This window comes from Cuculus canorus, chromosome 1 (genome assembly GCF_017976375.1).
Source record: "Cuculus canorus isolate bCucCan1 chromosome 1, bCucCan1.pri, whole genome shotgun sequence".
NCBI classification, from domain to species: domain Eukaryota; kingdom Metazoa; phylum Chordata; class Aves; order Cuculiformes; family Cuculidae; genus Cuculus; species Cuculus canorus.
The window spans coordinates 58350098-58368619 of NC_071401.1; the positions used below are offsets into that span (position 1 = coordinate 58350098).

General features: G+C 41.2%; 1 protein-coding gene and 1 long non-coding RNA gene across 2 annotated transcripts in view; one reads left to right on the forward strand and one right to left on the reverse strand.

Moving 5' to 3' along the window:
- LOC128854081 (uncharacterized) overlaps positions 1-4695 on the reverse strand; it is a 30455-nt gene extending 25760 nt beyond the window's left edge. Inside the window, exon 1 of the long non-coding RNA XR_008452984.1 lies at positions 4191-4695. This is a non-coding gene — a long non-coding RNA (uncharacterized LOC128854081). The remainder of the gene's footprint in view (positions 1-4190) is intronic.
- Positions 4696-5186: 491 nt separating this feature from the next.
- Positions 5187-8890, forward strand: SLITRK1 (SLIT and NTRK like family member 1). Its single transcript, XM_009559404.2, has one exon. The coding sequence runs from the start codon at positions 5469-5471 to the stop codon at positions 7545-7547; it is 2079 nt and encodes a 692-aa protein (XP_009557699.2). The 5' UTR covers positions 5187-5468; the 3' UTR covers positions 7548-8890.
- The last annotated feature ends 9632 nt before the right edge of the window (positions 8891-18522 follow it).

Here is an 18522-nt window from a genome sequence, read left to right on the forward strand (position 1 = left end):
ACTGGATGCAAAATATGTCCACCTTTATAACTTCTGTTTGCTTTTCTGACACCTACTGTTCGAAGCTTTTAAGATTAACCTTGTGACTTATCCAAGTCAATGTTTCCAACCCAAAATTATAGCAAGGTCTAACAAATATATATACTGGAGAAACAATGTCTAAGAGTTTTACTTACCGGTTCCACAGCCTAAACATCTGATGTATGAAGTCTAGTAAGTCAAGCTTAGTTTCATATGAAAGCAAGCAAGTCCGCCAGGGCACTGCACACCCTGGTGTGCACTCTAAGCAGTAGCCTGTAAACTCGTGCTCTCCCACTGCCTTTCCCTGGTTCAAGGGATCTCAAAATTATTTTTCTTGTAAAATCGAACAGCTGCAGCAAGAGGGCTGGTAGTCTGGTGGTTGAGGGTATGAGCCAAGATGTGGGCTGGCTCTTACACTGTGAAAGACCAAGAATTTTTATTTTCTCATCCTGAGCCAGTCTACTACCCACTAGATAGAAGTAAGCAAACTGCTTCTCTAACTTTCTTTTTTTTTCTTTTTTTCTTTTTTTTCTTTTTTTTTCTTTTTTTTTCTTTTTTTAATCATCGTCATCCTCTACTGCATCATATTGCAAAGCTTCATGTGGTGAATACATTACAGGGAGATTTAAAAAATACATTCCACTGCCCTCAGGAACATTAAGAAGAAAAATATGTGATTTCAGAAACTCTGTTAGGCCTACGTGCCATTTAGGTAGAAATTCAGTAGTTCTGTGAAGTCTCGACTGTGAAACATAATAGAAAATTCTGGGATGAGATCCGTGTATTAGATGTTTACTCCTCCCATCCTTAATTAAAATCAGAAAATCTGAAATGGTTTAAAGTCACTGTATACACCAGGGAACATAGTTTCTGCAGGAGTTGCATCAACATATAGAGAGTCTTATGTTGACTTCTGCTCCCAGCATAGACAAAGCCTGAAAAAAGACATCATTTCAAATGAAATAATGATCCTGTGACTTTTCCATTTGCTGAGTCTCTCATAATTTGTAGGACACACACATTTGTATATGTCTGTATATAATGTGTGTGTGTTTGTGTGTGTATACACACAGAGAGGATCATATGTGGATGTCTTTATTGTGATTATACCTCCCAGAGAAATAATGAAGATGGTTTTATAGTACAAAGCACATGTATTGCAAGAAGGTATCTAGAATAACAAATGTTTGTTCTGTAGAAACTTTGCAGATGCTCTGACTTCTTTGCAAGATCCATAATGTTAGATGGAGTAACTGGTTTTTGAACATGTTCCAATATAGCGCAAAAACACCTTAGATGGTGTTACAAAGTCATAGTAACAGGAAGATGGGAGATCATCAGCTGGGAAAATGTAAAAGCAATCCAGTACCTTTTCCTATTTCAAGGCATTTTCCATATTAGGAGTAAAACCATTCCTATCCAAAAGCCAACTGTGATGCCCAAGACGTTTTTCTTGTGTTTGGTTAAATACGGGACTGAACAGCCAGGAGAAAGGTATAAGTAGGAAGCTCATTGCCTAAAGCTTCCAGAAGAGGCAGAAGCAAACAGGAGGTAAAAGACATCAGATTAGAAAAGGAGTTGAGAATGGTAAACTTGAGTGCTATTTCCTGTATCTGATCTACTGGATAATTTCGAGGGGATAATCTGAGCTCTGGTTATTCAGGCTGTTTATGGTTTGCAATCTGGAATGCATATACTGAATTTTAAAGACCAAGATTCGTTGAGCTTCAGCACTGCATGATTTCTCACTTTACCACATGTTAAACAAAAGAATAAAAAAATTCAGCCAAAATGATCCTAAGCAACCTGATTCATGAGTATTTCCTTAAAACAACCTGAGACACACCTCTTCTTCTGAGATACGTGCTTCCAAACTTAATTCAAGAAGATGAGAAAATCTAGAATTTTAGGTTTTTGGCGCCAAGAAATGATCATGATCCTGACATAACTTTTCTGTATAACTTGACCTCCAGAACCCAAACTTCAGATATCAAATCTAAAATGGATAATACCTCTTTTTTTTCCTTTCTGACTTGTCTTCTAGATGCTAAACATTGCATGATTGATGCTCTCTCAAGATACATATCCTATACATGAGATATACATCTCTTAGTACAGTTCCAAAGCACACAGCTTAAAACACAATGGGTTCCATATCTAAATACTCTTTTGGAAGGTACATAGCACCCACGAACACTCTTCAATTTTCTTGAAGATCCTTACTTTTTTTTTTTTTTCACTTTGGAATTCTAGGGCCCTAGATGTCTTCCACTAGTTCCCACCTCTCAGCAGATCTTTTCTAAGAGGCAAACAATTTGTCCTTCATGCTTTGACAACAAGTCATTATCTCTTTCCTCTTACTTGATTAGTATTTATTTATTTAATATCTTGTTAACGTTCAGGTCCTCTGGTTGCATTTTGATTGTTTTTACGGTGCCTGAACAATTTTAATAACTTGAAAGTAAAGGTGCTCAGAAGCTTTATTCTAAGGTGGCAGGAGAACAAGCTCTTTAGTCCTGCTCCACATCCCAGTGAGCACTCATCAGGCTCCAAATTTTCAGCCTTTCCTTCCTTGAGCTTTTACTCACTGAAACCTTGACAGTGCTGCTGACACCCAGTCGTGTCCCCCCCCCCGACCTCCACCCTGACCCTTGCCCCCTCGCCTGGCTGTCCCACCTCCCTCCACGGAATTCCCTGTGGTCTTCCCTGTGTCCAGCTCCCCTTGCACTTTGAGGCTGCAATTTTTGATCCACAGAAGGTTTCCAGGCAGCCTAGCACACACCCCTCCGCCCCCAGCATCATCGAGAGACAAAGTCAAAGAAACTGTCAGGAGAAATGAATTAATGTGCCTCAATGTGGCGCCAAGTTTCCTTTCCCTCTCTTTTTTTTTTTTTCCCCTAATGAAACCACTAATAAATTTCTTGTGGTGCTTTCTGCCTCAGTGGCATTTTATCTCTTCTGGCCCATTTGTAATTTATTGGGCAGGCTTTTTCAGGGCCAAGATTTCTCTCTTTTTGTCTGTTTCGTTCCCTCCTCCTGTCCCCTTTCCTCCCCCTGTCTTCCCCTCTCTCTGTAGTCTCTGCCCATTGTAACCAACACAAAGGCCAAATCTTCATCCTGGGGACCCAAAACAGCCACAGCCACTGTTGTAACTTGTCTGTGGTCTAATTACATTAATTTGATAATATCATCATCGGCAGGATGTGTAATTTACTTGCAAGCGGCAGCCAGGGAAAAGCTTTGACCAAATTAGCATGCCGCCGGGGCCAGGGGCTGCAGGCTCCATATGGCTCCCTTGCTTTCCTTTTAAATAATCCTCCTTCAGCCCATCCCAATGATTACATCCCCCCCTTCCATCCCTACCAGTATGCCGCAAAGTTCACCAGCAGTGCCGGACAAGAAAGGTATAGCCCCGGGATGCAAGAGGCACCTAAAGGCTGGGCTGCCCCTCCCGCCCCCTACCCTCCTTTTTTGTCTTCTATCCCCCTCTCCTCTTCCCCTTCTTTCTCCTCCCCCTCAGCGCGATTTGACAAGGCAGGGGGAAAACGTGAGTTTCCCTTTTTGCACCACCAGAGGTGCAACTGGTTCTTCGGTCGTAGGCATCTGAAACCCGTCCAAATGATGCAGAAACTTTTGTAGGCTTGGCTCCTTTCTTTAAGGCCAGGCACTTATCTTGCCACTGTGTAATCTGTTTTGTCAGAAGAGTGGGAGATGCAATAGGGGGCCAGGAGGATGGGGGGAGAAAAGGGGACGGGGTTGAGAGAAGCAGGTGTTTTATTTCCACAGAGAGGATATTAGGAGCATACTTAGAGAAATAGATGTGCGTGTACATACATGCACCTCTAGATTTTTATATATAGATAAGAATGTCAAGATGCATATCTGCCAGTTTCAGTCCTCTCCGCCCCTCCTTAAGGGAGACATTATATTCTGTGAGAATAGGTGAATTGCTAACAGTGCAGCAATCCCCTCCTCCCTACCCCCCTTCTCCTCTAAGATAATTTAAATTGTAACGTATATATATATATATAAAAAATGCGATAATCCATAGTTCAACATTGCATGCAGAACACCAGCAAATGAACAAATCCAGCATGAAACACCACAGACTGCAGGGGAGGAAGAAATGCATTTAAAGCAACGATAAAAATGGCGTGCAGAATAATTACCTCAAATTGTTATCCGCTTGACACCCTGACACTAATTCAGTTCAAGACATTGGGAAACACATTAAGTCAAATGCACCTTCCTTGGCTGCTCGTGCAGGTGTGAGTGTATGTGAATGGGGGCAATAGGGAATCAGTCAGAAGAAGGGGAATGCTAAACTTTCCATCTTAAAAGAGAAGAAATAAATTAAATAATCAGCTTGGGAGAAAGCATCTAAATAGACCGACAGCTTTAATGCCAGCGTTTTTAACGCTTGCCCTGTACGTGGATTGATTTTTTTTTTCTCCAGCATTCCCTCAGCAGATGGATTTTTGCCACTGCAGCTCAGCAGAGGGTGTCAGATCTTTCAGAGTGCACCAGGTTGAAACGAGCAGAGCCTCTTAGCAACTCTCCCTCTGCGTGCATGTGAGTGTGTGTGTGCTAGCGTGCGACTCGGCGGCAGCAGCGGAAGAAAAAGGGAAGAAGAGCGAGCGTGCGAGCGAGGAGGGGAGGCACCGCGGCCGGCAGGGCGAGGCGAGGCGCGGCGCGGCGCGGGCAGGCGGGCGGGCGGGCAGGCGGGCGGCCCCGGCCCCGCGGCAGGCTCCGGCGGGCAATGGGCAGCCGCGCACCGCAGAGGGGGCAGGGGCCGCGCAGCGCCGGGGGCTCGGCGAGCAGCGCCTAGGCTGGGGCGCGCTTTCAGCACCGGGGGCGCTGGACAGCGCCCGGCGGGTGAGGAGCGCGGCTCCGCGGCCGCGCGGCAAGGTCAGCCCGCGCACCGCGGCTGCCTCCGCGGCCATCGCCGCGCTCCCGCCTGCCACTCTCTAACATGCAGCGGCGGCCGGTGGCCAGCAGCACCGCGCCGCTGAGCCAGCCCGGCCGGCAGACCTCCGCTTAGCTGCCCGGCAGGCATCGGGGAGGGGGATCGGCGAGGGGCATTTTTTTTTTACCTTCTACTTTTCCTATTTTTCTTTTTTTTTTCTTCTTCTTTTTTTTTTTTTTTTTTTTTTTTGCGTGCCTTGCAGTACGTGCCTGAATAGTTTGTGGATATAATTATTGACTGGAATCCGGGCTGTTGCAGTTGTACGTGTGGGGGGGAAGAGGGAGAAAGGAGAAAAGACAGCATTCCCCCCTGTCCGCTGACCCTTCCGGCTCCCCCTCCCCACGTTTTTTTTCTTTTTTCTCCCCCTTTGGTGATGGTTCGGACATTTCATGTATTGAATGAACTGGAATTGCTTTCCGTGTGAGGAGGATGGTTGCTGTTACTTTGTGATGAGATCGGGAATGAATTGCTCGGTTTAAAAATGCTGCTTTGGATTCTGTTGCTGGAGACGTCTCTTTGTTTTGCTGCTGGAAACGTTACAGGGGACGTTTGCAAAGAGAAGATCTGTGCCTGCAACGAGATAGAAGGGGATTTGCACGTAGACTGTGAGAAAAAGGGATTTACCAGCCTGCAACATTTCACCGCCCCAGCTTCCCAGTTTTACCATTTATTCCTGCATGGAAATTCCCTGACTCGACTTTTCCCTAATGAGTTTGCTAACTTTTACAATGCAGTCAGTTTGCACATGGAAAACAACGGTTTGCATGAGATTGTTCCTGGGGCTTTTCTTGGGCTGCAGCTGGTGAAACGCTTGCACATAAACAACAACAAGATCAAATCGTTCAGGAAGCAGACTTTCCTGGGGCTGGACGATCTGGAATACCTCCAGGCAGATTTTAATCTATTGCGGGATATTGACCCAGGAGCATTTAGGGACTTAAACAAACTAGAGGTTCTGATTTTAAATGACAATCTCATCAGCACCTTGCCCCCCAACGTGTTTCAGTATGTGCCAATCACCCATCTCGACCTCCGGGGAAACCGTCTTAAAACCTTGCCTTATGAGGAGGTCTTGGAGCAGATTCCAGGCATTGCTGAAATCCTGCTGGAGGATAACCCCTGGGACTGCACTTGTGATCTACTGTCATTGAAGGAATGGCTGGAAAACATACCCAAAAATGCTTTGATCGGCAGAGTGATTTGTGAGGCTCCTACTAGGTTGCAGGGCAAAGATTTAAATGAGACCACTGAGCAAGAGCTCTGCAAAAAGAACAGAGTGGATTCTAGCCTCGCTGCTCCCCCTGCTGAAGAAGAAACCTGCGATCCTGGTCCCATTCCAACTCCCTTTAAAATACATGGCAAAGAAGACCCTGCCACACCAGGATCTGGTCCAAATGGAGGTACAAAAATTCCCGTCAACTGGCAAATCAAGACCAGACCTACCGCTGCCGTGTCGACAGTCAGCGTGAAAAGCAAGCTATCGGCTACTGTCTCCTGCCCACACATTTGCAGCTGTGATCAGATCCCTGGCTCGGGTTTAAAGGTTAATTGCAATGACAGGAATGTGAGCAGCTTGGTGGATTTGAAGCCCAAGCCATCCAATGTACAGGAGCTGTTCCTGAGAGACAACAAAATACACACTATCAGGAAATCCCACTTTCTGGATTACCGGAAACTTAATTTACTCGATCTGGGCAACAACAACATTGCTACTGTTGAGAACAACACCTTCAAGAACCTCTTTGATCTCCGATGGCTCTACATGGATAGCAACTACTTAGACACCTTGTCCCGGGAGAAATTCACTGGGCTGCAGAACCTGGAGTATCTGAACGTGGAGTTTAATGGAATCCAGCTGATCATGCCGGGCACCTTCAATGCAATGCCTAAACTGAGAGTCCTCATCCTCAACAACAACCTGCTGAGGTCTCTCCCAGTAGATGTGTTCGCCGGGGTCTCACTTTCCAAGCTGAGCATACACAACAATTATTTTATGTACCTCCCGGTGGCAGGAGTGCTGGACCAGCTCACCTCCATCACCCAGATTGACCTGCACGGCAACCCGTGGGACTGTACTTGCCCTATCGTGCCTTTCAAACAGTGGGCAGAGATGCTGCGCCCCAAGGTGATTATGAGCGACCTGAGATGTGAGTCCCCTGAAGATTTCTTCAAAGAGGATTTTGAGTCTCTTTCCAATGATGTGATTTGCCCTCAGTTAAAAATCTCACCCACATTAATTTCTACTAACAAAAACAGCACCGGCTTGACAGAGACAGGTACTCACTCCAATTCCTACTTGGAGACCAGCCGGGTCTCTATTTCGGTGCTGGTGCCAGGGCTCCTGCTGGTTTTTGTGACCTCTGCCTTCACGGTGGTTGGCATGCTGGTGTTCATCCTGAGGAACAGAAAGAGGTCCAAGAGGAGGGATGCCAACTCCTCTGCATCTGAGATCAACTCCTTGCAAACAGTTTGCGACTCATCCTACTGGCACAATGGGCCCTACAGCACCGACGGGGCCCACAGGGTTTACGACTGTGGCTCACACTCCTTGTCAGACTGAGGTGGCCATTGAGAGGGGGTGGCTGCCACCCGGGATTGGCCCTTCACCCTCCGGCTGGTGGGGCAGCAAATGCCAGTTGGGGACTGCTCTGCATCTCGACTACCTTCTGTGAGAAACAAAACACACACAAGCACGCCCGCCCGCCCCTCCTCGTGACCCCCATAGTGAGCACCGAGGCCCAGTGCATGGCGGGGGGAGCCTGGTGCTGGGGTGCATCCGCGCAACTCCACACAGCCTGGCATGGTGGGCACATCCACCACCTGTGCTTGGCCAGAGCAGGAACGAACAAGCAAGGACTCACTTCCTCTGGCTCCAGCAGGGCGAAACACAGCTCTTGGGCTTGTTGGGCTTTTTGTCCTATTGTGATGGGGTTTGTTTTGCTTTTTTTGTCCTCCTCCCTCATGGACCGAACCCTCTCCAAGAGGCTGGGAAGAGGAGAGGGGCAGAGGAAAGGCTGGTGTCAGCCTCCTCTTGACAGCAAAGCAGGAGTGGAAAGTTGCACGAAGGCATGAATGTAATGTAAATAAATGACTCCAACTCGAAATAAAGAGACACATGAAAAAAAAAAAAAAGTGCTGCATGGCTCGCATGGATACAACGCATCCCAGGGACGCTCCAGCCACCGACTGGAAGCAGCGTCTAGTTCACACCATCATCCCTCTTACCTGATAAGTCCCTTCGTATCAAACCTTCTATATACAAAATACAGTATAATAATAAAAAGTGCCATTTCGCCATTTTTGTGTGATCAATAGGCAGTAGAGATCGTACTTTTACTGTGGAAAAAAACGTAAAGGTTTTATTTAAGACATAGTTGCATGAATATTCTCACTGATTTTTTTCTATTTTTCTCTTGATGCGGGAATTACTTTCTTGGGAGAGCTTAGCTTTATTGATGGTGGGTTGCGTTTCTTTTTTGGGGGATGGGGGAGGTGAGGCTTTGGTTTTGTTTTCTCTCTTCTTTTTCAATACACATATTCAGTATTGCCTTTCCATCTGAATGTAAAAATTAGTACCCTTGATTTCTATTATGGTAACAGTGTAAACATTAAAAAAGAAAAAAAATCCAAGGCAGTTAAGCATGACCAATTAATGTCACTCTAGTGCTTAGGCTGCAGAGTTTAATGGTAGAAAATTCTGTGCTGTTGTAAATCTTACTATAACTTGACGAAACCAGAACTGAGGAAGCAAGTGAAACTTACTAATTCTATTTGAGGATTTTATAATGGCATATTTTTTCAGTATTAAAGTGAAAATGTTTTCAACTCCGGGTCTTTACTATTTTTCCAGCATCAGTTCTTGGAAGTGGGTTATTTTGGGTTTAGGGGACAGAGCCTTCTTTCAGTGCTCTGTGTGTGTGTGTTTCTTTCCCTCCCTTCCTCTCTCTCATTCATTCACGCACAGAAGCACAACACCCTTCCCTCACCCCTTCCCCAATGTAAATAACACACAGAAGTTTCCTGCCTCCTTCCCCTCCCCCCCGACTCCTTTTTTTTTATATAATGCGGCAGCGAATCCCTTTATTAATACTGTGAATCTCTCACTGCTGCTGCCGCTGCCACCACCTCTGCTGCACACACTGCAGATATATCAGGGATGTTAGTGGGAATTTGATTTAATTGACTCTGCCTAGCTCGGTCTCATTAAGCTGGAGCTGGATTTCACTGGTCAGCACTTCAGGCCCATAGGCATCTTGCGGGGCTGCCTGTGAGGCAGAGCTGCGGTGGGCGACTGGGCTTCAAGAGCTGCTGCAAGTGGGAGAACTAATTAGCAAAGGGACTTTTCCCATCCCTGCTCTGGGTAGCTGCACCCTTTGATATTACATGCTGAAAAAAAGCCACGGTGCAGTGCTGCAGTTGGACTTCAGGCAGGTCGCATTTGATCCCATTCCTGTATGGGAAAATGCCAATAAACTCAGTAAAGCCTGTGAAGGAGAAAGCCCCTGAAAATCACTTGTAACTCACAGCTCAAGTCCCAGTGGAGATATGGAGAATTTCAGTCACGTTGCTTCTGGCTTTCTCCAGGCAGAGAATCCTTTTAAAGAGTAAAACACCGTAAGGGACTTGCTAAACTTCAAATACTTACTCGGTTTGCTTTATAAAAAATTCCCACCTTTGGGTTATGCAAGGAGAAAACAGACATAAATACACACACATTGCAATAGATACATTCCTGAAAATGAGGCAGAATCCTGATGCTGGGTATTCAAGAAATATTAAATGAGGGGAATAGATCATTCCTCCAGAATCCTTTATCACTGTGCAAAGGTCTGCAGTCTCCTAGAAAATACCTTAAAGTTTGGTTGTATAGCTCTGAAAACAGGATGGCCTGCTTAACTATAAAATCCATTCCTGTTTTGAGGGTCCTTGTTCACCCCCCTTGCTTCTTTGTTAGACTGATTGTTCTGCAAGGACATTCCATGTAAGACAAAGTGATGGCAGCAGAGGCACTAGTTTGCCATTGTGCATTGTGCTATCTACCAGACTGAGAAGAAAATGCCAATGTATGAGCCACTGTTTCTGTCTTAGGGAGACCATCAACTTTAGCTTAGACATAGTAAAAAAAATGTTTTTGAATAAACCAGTGCAACCCTAGGTGACTTCCTAATCCTTTCTGCTGTCTCCACAATACTGTAGTGATAAAAGTAAAGAACTATGTATGTTGAGAATACGTCTCATGCTACAAAAAAATCATAGTTACACTGCAAGCACTGTTATGGAAGTTAAGATAAAAGGCATATTAAAGATGTAAAATCACTGGCTGAGGTCAGACGTGTGTATTCCAGAGATTACTACATGAAATATATGTAATTTTGATTTTTCAACATTGAGAAGTAGCAAAAACTTTGGTTATTTACTCTCCTTAAAGTGCTAGCTCATTGGCACACTTAAAAAGAAATGTCAGTTCAATTGCAGTGTTGAAGTTATGCATTTATCAAACCTGTTCCTAGGTTGGCTTTGGGAGGAAATAACAAAATAATTGTTTCTATGTCATTTTCTGATTTTAACACTCACATGATTCTTTCTTCCATCTTGCAGACACTCACTCTTAAGATACACAGTTCATCTAAGTCTCTGAGATTATATAACTACCAGGGTTGGAATTATGATGTTAATCTTATTTGCATGTTTGTAACTTCCAAAGTCCTTTTTATCAAAACAAAACACCCAACCAAAGACAAAAAAAAGAGAATGAAAAGGGATGTCTGAGGATGTATTGAAGGAGAGTGAAGTGTAATATGTTAAATATGTTTAGCTCTGCAGTATTAACAGCAATAATGAACCAATTAAATGTTTTATTCATTTTGATAAAGCATAATTATCGTGGTACTGCTTTTAACATTGGGAGACTATATGTTTATGTTGTGCCATAACATATATTTTTTTCTGTTAACTTAAGAAGAGTCTCGTAACTTCAGGCTTATCATACATCATATATCATATATATCATATATCATATATCATATATCATATCAAGTTATTTCTTTCCTCTTCTTAATCATTATAGTGAAGAGATTTCTGCTGTTTCAGAAGGGACAGACAGGAATGGAAGAGATATTTTGTTTAATTAATTAAACAAATATTTTCTTTTCCTGCTAACACTTCAACTAAGAATAGTCTAGAATTTAAACTGTTGCCATAGAAATATATGCCTGTGTGCTCTTGCTATTACAGAAGACTGAATAAAAATATAGGAGCAAACAGATAAAATTTTAAACTAATACTCATACATGATAAGCATCATTTTGAGTGGAAGGGTACAGTTGGAACTGCACAGGAATGCATTATTATATTGCTTTACTAGATTGCTGTGCCAGGTTATTTTATAACTTTAGTGCAGTTACATTGAAAATACACTGTTGCAAACTGAAATGATGTAAACTTTTTTTATTTTTTTTAGAAAGAATGGGATCAGGTATTAACTAACGCACAGGAAATGGCTCTGTGTATTAGCCTTTGGTAGAACAGCCATTAAGTACAAAAGTACAAAAGTACAAAAGGTGAATGTTTTGTGCTTTTTTAAGCTGATGACAAAACTCATTAGGGTGAAAGCTAGGGCAGCAAGAAGATACAGAATACTCCTCCTTCTCAACAGAATAATTTCTGTCTTCCTTTATTCACCAGAAGTTTTGTAGGTCTCCAAAATATAAACAACTCTTAGTAAAGAAGCAACCTTTTTCTCTTGGTATTTTTGTCAGTGGCTTGTTCAGTTGCAAAACAAAGCAAGATTTTGTTGGAGAGGTTAGTGTAGTATATACTATTTGGATCAACCAGAGAGAGTTTGTCTACATATTTATTCATGAGTGATCAAAAGTGAGCATCCTTAGATGATTATAGAGTTCAGTTGGTAGGTGCCTTTGTCTTTAGAAAACTTCCTGTAGGTATATATGTAAAGTAGGACAATTTCTGTGGCTGAATCTTATTCCCTGTGTTTATGCAGTTAAAATTTATGGGAGGTCTGTGAATTACAGTACAGAAATTTCCAAGCAATGTGCGGTACTTCTGAGCTGGCTGCTGCCTAAGTATCCTTTTTTATTGTATTTGGGAACAAGTCAGAAAGCAAAGAATTCATGAGTTTTGATGGTAAACTGTGTTTGGCTTAAGAATACATAGCATATAGTAATTTTAAGCTGTGTTAGGAGTATGGAGGTGGCCAATAAAGATCACAAGAATCTTTTTTTATTATCTTCAGTTTTTACCAGACAGTGGAATATTAACACTTGGAAAAATGTGGACTAAAAAGTGTTTCAAGTATTGCATTATATTGTATTACATTACATTCATTATGAGTATTTTTTAGCAATAATACTTTAATGGGTTAATTTGTAACAGAAAATTATATTCAATGTATTTGTCAGACATTTTCAGAAAATTTTATCGTATAATCTTATAGGTGGAATAATATAAATGTGGTCCATCAGTATTACTTCTCCAAGATTTATTACAAGGTCAATTGGCATATTGTCATGCTAAATAGCTTAATTTATTAGCTAAAGTTTCTGAATCAATTTCTGTGTGTATTTCTTAATTATATTCCTCAGTTAAGTGTGAGAGGAACAAAATCAGAAGAAATTTCCTGGAACAAATTCACAGTTTTCTGCATCAAACTCTTGCAGGCTAAGACTGAAAATTTGTAGTGGAGGAAAGAACGAACAGAAACAGTCCATTGGAGAAGACACTGAGTAGACTGTAAGTGAATGACTGCTTTAAGCATCATTGTTTTAGTGGTATCCGTGGGCCAAAGTGCTCTAGCATTTGACCCATAGATCTCTCAATGCAATCAGAACTCCTTTTCCAGCCCTCTCCTTTTTCATTAGGTAAAAAGACTGGCCTTCCTCCAATAGCTACGAACTAAGTCAGTGGAAAAAATCCTTTTAGCTATTAATGACTTTTGTTGATACCATTACTGTTCAGACACATCACTCAAGCTTTGGTCCTCAAAACATGTTTCAGCATGGGTTGTCATGCTTGTTTGATGTTACTTTATTATTCCTGAATCAAATGCAGTTGTTTTGCAAGTGAGAAGTTTAGCAGGCAAGGTTACAATGAAATGTGACTCGAGGAAAACAAGGGAATGGGAAGATAACGGTTCCTTTTCCTTTAAAAGAGAGTTCAGATAGTAAAGGTGGGCTAGAAAGCAGCAAAGAAAACTTTGAAGACCAGTGGAAAATGTAATGCAGAACAGCTATGAAAAGATTAAGAAGCGGTATAGTCTGGTGGAAAAAATTAGGAAACTTGACTCTCTGGATCACTATGTAATCTAGAGTGTAGGTGATATTTGTCTTACTTAGCTTGATGGGCTTGAATGAGCTGCCCTAGCACTAACCAGTCGTGATGTAAGAGGTATCATGGAATATCTGAGATGAGTGATTGAGGCTGGTAGAAACAGCATAAGGCCTAGGGCACACTCATATGTTTCTGGAGTGGCAGCTGGAACCATTAAGTGGGATACATTAAGGCATCTCAAATAGGAGCGGACACCTGTGTGGTAACAACTGAACCGAACTATGGATCTGCCTCACAAGCGGGCGGTTTGGTTCACTTGGTCCACATAAGAAATTTGAATTACCTTGCTATCTGAGCATAGTGCTAACAGAAAAGTCTCAAGGCTTGTAGAACATATAGTTAGCAGGTGTTCAGGCAAGATACTTTAAGATCCCATGAATGGCACTGCATGTCTGTGAATGGGTGGAGGGGTTGAATCCTAAACTCAGCTCATTTATTTTCACCTGCACTGTAGATAATTAAACGTAGATGGGAATTAAACCAAACCCTTGAAATTATACAAAATAAGTGGTATAAAATATGACAAATAATTTAAAAAAAATTGACACAGTTTTAAAAGGGTATTAATTAGGTCAGAAATATCCCCCACACTTTTTCTGTCTGTTTTCTTAACTTGGGTTTTTTATTTTTGTCTTTTCATATTGCTAGCTATTTGATTCAGGAATTACATCCTAATCATTGCTTTTGGATGGTTTTCCTGTTTCAGCTGGTGCCTTTAGAAATGTCTCTAACACAAAATAACTATAATAGAAACATCATAAAGTAATAGAAGGCTCAGAAAACAAAAATGTAACAACAAAAAAATCCTGACAGTTATTGCTGCTACCATAGTAGTAAATAACTGGTTCTTGGGTCAAGCTTGAAATATAAATGAGAAATAAAATACTCCAGGGTTGTAGTCATTATTGAAGTCATTAAGATGATCACAATGAGAGATAAATGCTAACACTGGATGAGAAAACACAGTGGGAAGTGTTTCAGAAAAAAATCTAGGTTATGAAAAGAAAATGCCAAACTGTGGTTTATTACATGAGGACTGAAAAGGAAAAAAATATAATTTAATTATGGACACACAGTACCTGCCTATTCACGAGATCTTAAAGGGAAGACTGATGGTAGGAAAGATTTAAGTGCACAATATAGAATATAGAGCTAGATCCTAGAGACTGTTATTTATATTGTAAGCAGACCAGTCAAATTACACAGGATAAATATGGCCCAACAAAGTTGTGTGCTTGACACTCCACAACGAATATAGGCTTTCAGAGAGGAATGTCAAAATTTAGGTGGGGTACAAATGGAGAGAATGAAAGCATAAGCACCGTATATTTTTTCCACTGTTGCAGGTCAGGAAGAAAATGTTTCTGGTTATAAGGAGCATTTTATGAGGTGTCTTTATTGCAGAATTTTCTCTATTTTAGTTAACTTGGTAAGAAAATATTGATAAACAAGACCTATTCAAAACCTAAGTGCAGTACTAACTGCCTGGTATGCAGTGGAGATCATGGCAGTTGAAAAATAATTGTGTGAATGAAAAGATAATCCTTTCCTGGAAACATTCTTCAAATAGCTAGGTTGATGGACACCTCCAAACCACTGAAATGGCAAAAATTCTAAAAATTTTTGGCTGCATTTTCACCGAGGCAATAATCTTAGACCCTTATCATCGCTTGTGTTCTTCCCTATGATATTATGTGTGGCCAAGAATAGTAATATTAATCACAGTAAAAATAATAATGACACCTTCCATGTTTAGAAGTTTTCTGTTTTCTTACTTCCTATGGAAAAATAAGATGCCTATATCCTGTAGGAAGAAAACCATCCAAGCCTATTTTCTCTCTCTGTATTATTTTTTTTTTTTGTCTTTTTGGTGCCTTAATTTAGATATGCGTGCTTTTGAATATAAGAATTTGATGCACAGACAAAATATGACAATGTAAGAATAGGAATTCACTAAATACAGGTGCTAGCCTGTGTAGATTTGCTGAAATTACTCAGGAAAAAGTACTGCAGGTCTGCACGGTAGACTGAAAGGCGTTACCGACATTGGCGAAAGTTGCTCGTGGGAACACGAAGTGCGTATATTTTTGAAAGGCCTTTCTATAACTACGCTTCTGTTAATAAAAGATGATCTTAGTTAACTAAAATTTTAGCGATAAGATGATATTCCTCTGGAACAACAAAAAATGAAAAAGTATATTTAGGATAATGATTAGGCTGTTGATTTGGGCCTTATAAGAAGGTAATATTGAAATTAAGCTGAGAATGAAGTGCTTATTACTACAGATTCATAAAATACACTCTCCCCAAATTTATTAGCTCAGTTGCGGGCCATATATTAAATTAGGCCTGTTTGTGCTTTGAACAAATTTATAATATTCACAAGTTGCAACTTGAAAAAAAAAATTACTGATTCTTAGCCTCATTTTGTATTGTACCTGAGCATGTCCATTGTGTTATGTGGATAAATTTGGGAGTGAAATAAAAATGAAGAAAAAGTTTTACTAGGAATTTTTAATAGTAGGTGGCACAATTCAAAGCATCAGTTCTGGCTACTAATGTTACATCATTAACAGAGTACTGGTCAGATAATATTGCAATGTGATTTATTTGCATGGGTTTTATCAGTGCAACTGGTTATTTGAAAGCAATAAATTTCCAGTTATGAAACAAAAAGCTTGTGACAACTAGTAAAGAATGCTAAATTTAAGATAATTGCTAGAAAGTATTAATAGTACTGGTATTAGTGGAGCTTTAATCATATCCAGCATGACACAGAAACCAAATGGAAACTATCAATCTATATGTTACATCAGAAATTATATATATTTTTAGTAAATCTCGTACACAGATATGTTTCTGTTAATTCTGTTTTCATTGAATTAACACTTATTTTCAAATGTCAAGGTTTACTTGTAAATTAAAAACAAATTATTTCCATAGAGAAAAGAAAATCAGTTGAAAATCCCTGTTCTGTTTTGATTGACAAGGAATCGGTCTTAACGATGACACCAAGCTGAGTGGTGTAGTTGCCACACCTGAAGGACAGGATGTCATCCAGAGGGACCTGGAAAGACTGGAGAAGTGGGCCTGTGAGAACCTCATGAGGTTCAACGAGGCCAAGTGTAAGGTCCTGCACCTGGGTTGGGGCAATCCCCGTTTTCATTACACGATGGGTGATGATGTCATTGAGAGCAGCCCTGCAGAGAAGGACTTGCGGATGCTGGTCAATGAGAAACTGGACATGAGCCGGCAATGTGTGCTCGCAACCCAGAAGGCCGACCATATCCTGGTCTGCATCAAAGGAAGTGTGGCCAGCAGGTCAGGGGAAATGATTCTGCTCCACTATTCCTCTCTTGTGAGACCTCATCTGGAATACTATGTCCAGTTCTGGAATCCTCAACATAAGAAGGATACGGAGCTGTTGCAATGGGTCCAGAGGATGGCTACAAAGATGATTGGAGGGCTGGAGCACTTTCCCTACAAGGACAGGCTGAGAGAGTTGGGCCTGTTCAGCCTGGGGAAGAGAAGGCTCAGAGGAGATCTTATAGCAACCTTCCAGTACCTGAAGGGGGCTACAGGAAAGCTGGAGAGGGGCTATTTGTAAAGGCTTGTCGGGATAGGATGAGGGGGAATGGGTATAAACTGGAGAGGGGCAGATTTAGACGGGACATTAGGAAGAATTTCTTCACCATGAGGGTGGTGAGACACTGGCACACTTTTCCCGGGGAGGCTGTGGATGCCCCATCCCTCAAGGTGTTCAAGACCAGGTTGGATGGGGCCTTGGGTAGCCTGACTTAGCGGGATGTCCCTGCCCATGGCAGAGAGTTTGGAACTAGATGATCTTTAAGGTCCTTTCCAACCCTAACTATACTATGATACTATGATACTATGATAGTGTGTCATACAGGACCAAATTGTAAAATAGTAGTGGAAGAAAGAGGAAATATAGAAAATGTGGTCATGTGACATATATCCTTTTGTATAGGACTATGCGGCCCATACCTCTTTGGCTGGCTGATATTCTATATCCTGCCTAATCAATGAAACCAGGACATGAGCAAAGTCAAGCACTGAAGCCATAATAAATGATAAATAATCTGTAATGGAGAATCACTTCTGAATAACTATTATATCATAACCTAGCTCTTTTTTTGAGTTCTCCACTAGCTCTGTCCAGGACAAAGTTGCCACAGAGGGGACTTGCCTTTAGCAATGCGTGCATAAGCCAATTTGTACTTGGACTTTGAGCCTAAGATTTAATTCTACTGCTTTTCTAGATGTGTGAATATGCACAGTGTATCTCCTGTGAGCTCAGTGTTTGGCCCAGAGATTAATGAATGGGCTTAAATGTTGCAGAGTTTTCTGTTGTTCTGTTAGTTTCCTCTCCTTCCTGCCCAATAGAGTTGGATTATGCAGTTCCTTCTCAGAAATCCTGTTGGATATCTGTAACCATTTTTTACATCCCTGCCTTTGACTGTGACAGACATTGTCTGACTGGACAAGCAGATAAAAATATATTGACAAGAACTTTTGCTTAATTAAAGCAATAAAAATGGTAATATATATGGGGTTTTTTTTTGTCATGTGTCTAATATTTTATATTAAAACTTCTAGAATGAGTTAGGAGTGTCAATTTAAATTTCTATATGGCATTTGGATATAATCCTGTCCTCTTTGAACTCAAGGTAGACATTTAGAACTGGATTTTAAAAAGAGTTTAAATATGGTTTAAGTCACATACTCTTTGACAGTCTTTAAGGCATTCTTGGATATCTGAGATAAATGTACAGGCCTAACACATTTTCTTTTCTAGACTGGCACCCAGAGTCCAGGCAAGATACTTTAGCATACCTTAAGTGTTATGGACGATTATGTTAAGGCATCTTAACTGTTCCCTGGCTGAAACGTAACAGCTGTATTTTAAGGACATGAATTTATGTATCTACCTCTGTAAATAAATTGCTACTTCTAAGACTGAGTGAGCTAAATAATATCTAAACTATTTAAATTTTATATTTCTAAAGTGTCATGAATCTCACACAAACACTATGCTCAAGATGGAACTTCCAATTAAATATACGAATACATATATATAAGAAGGCAGCCAAAGAATACTCTCCAAATATATTTTTCCTCATCAAATCAAAATTTATTAGAAGCAAACCAAAATATTAGAGATTATACAT

What these genes read in the sequence shown, in the direction of transcription:
- SLITRK1 (XM_009559404.2), top strand. Translation starts at nt 5,469, where the DNA reads ATGCTGCTTTGGATTCTGTTGCTGGAGACGTCTCTTTGTTTTGCTGCT.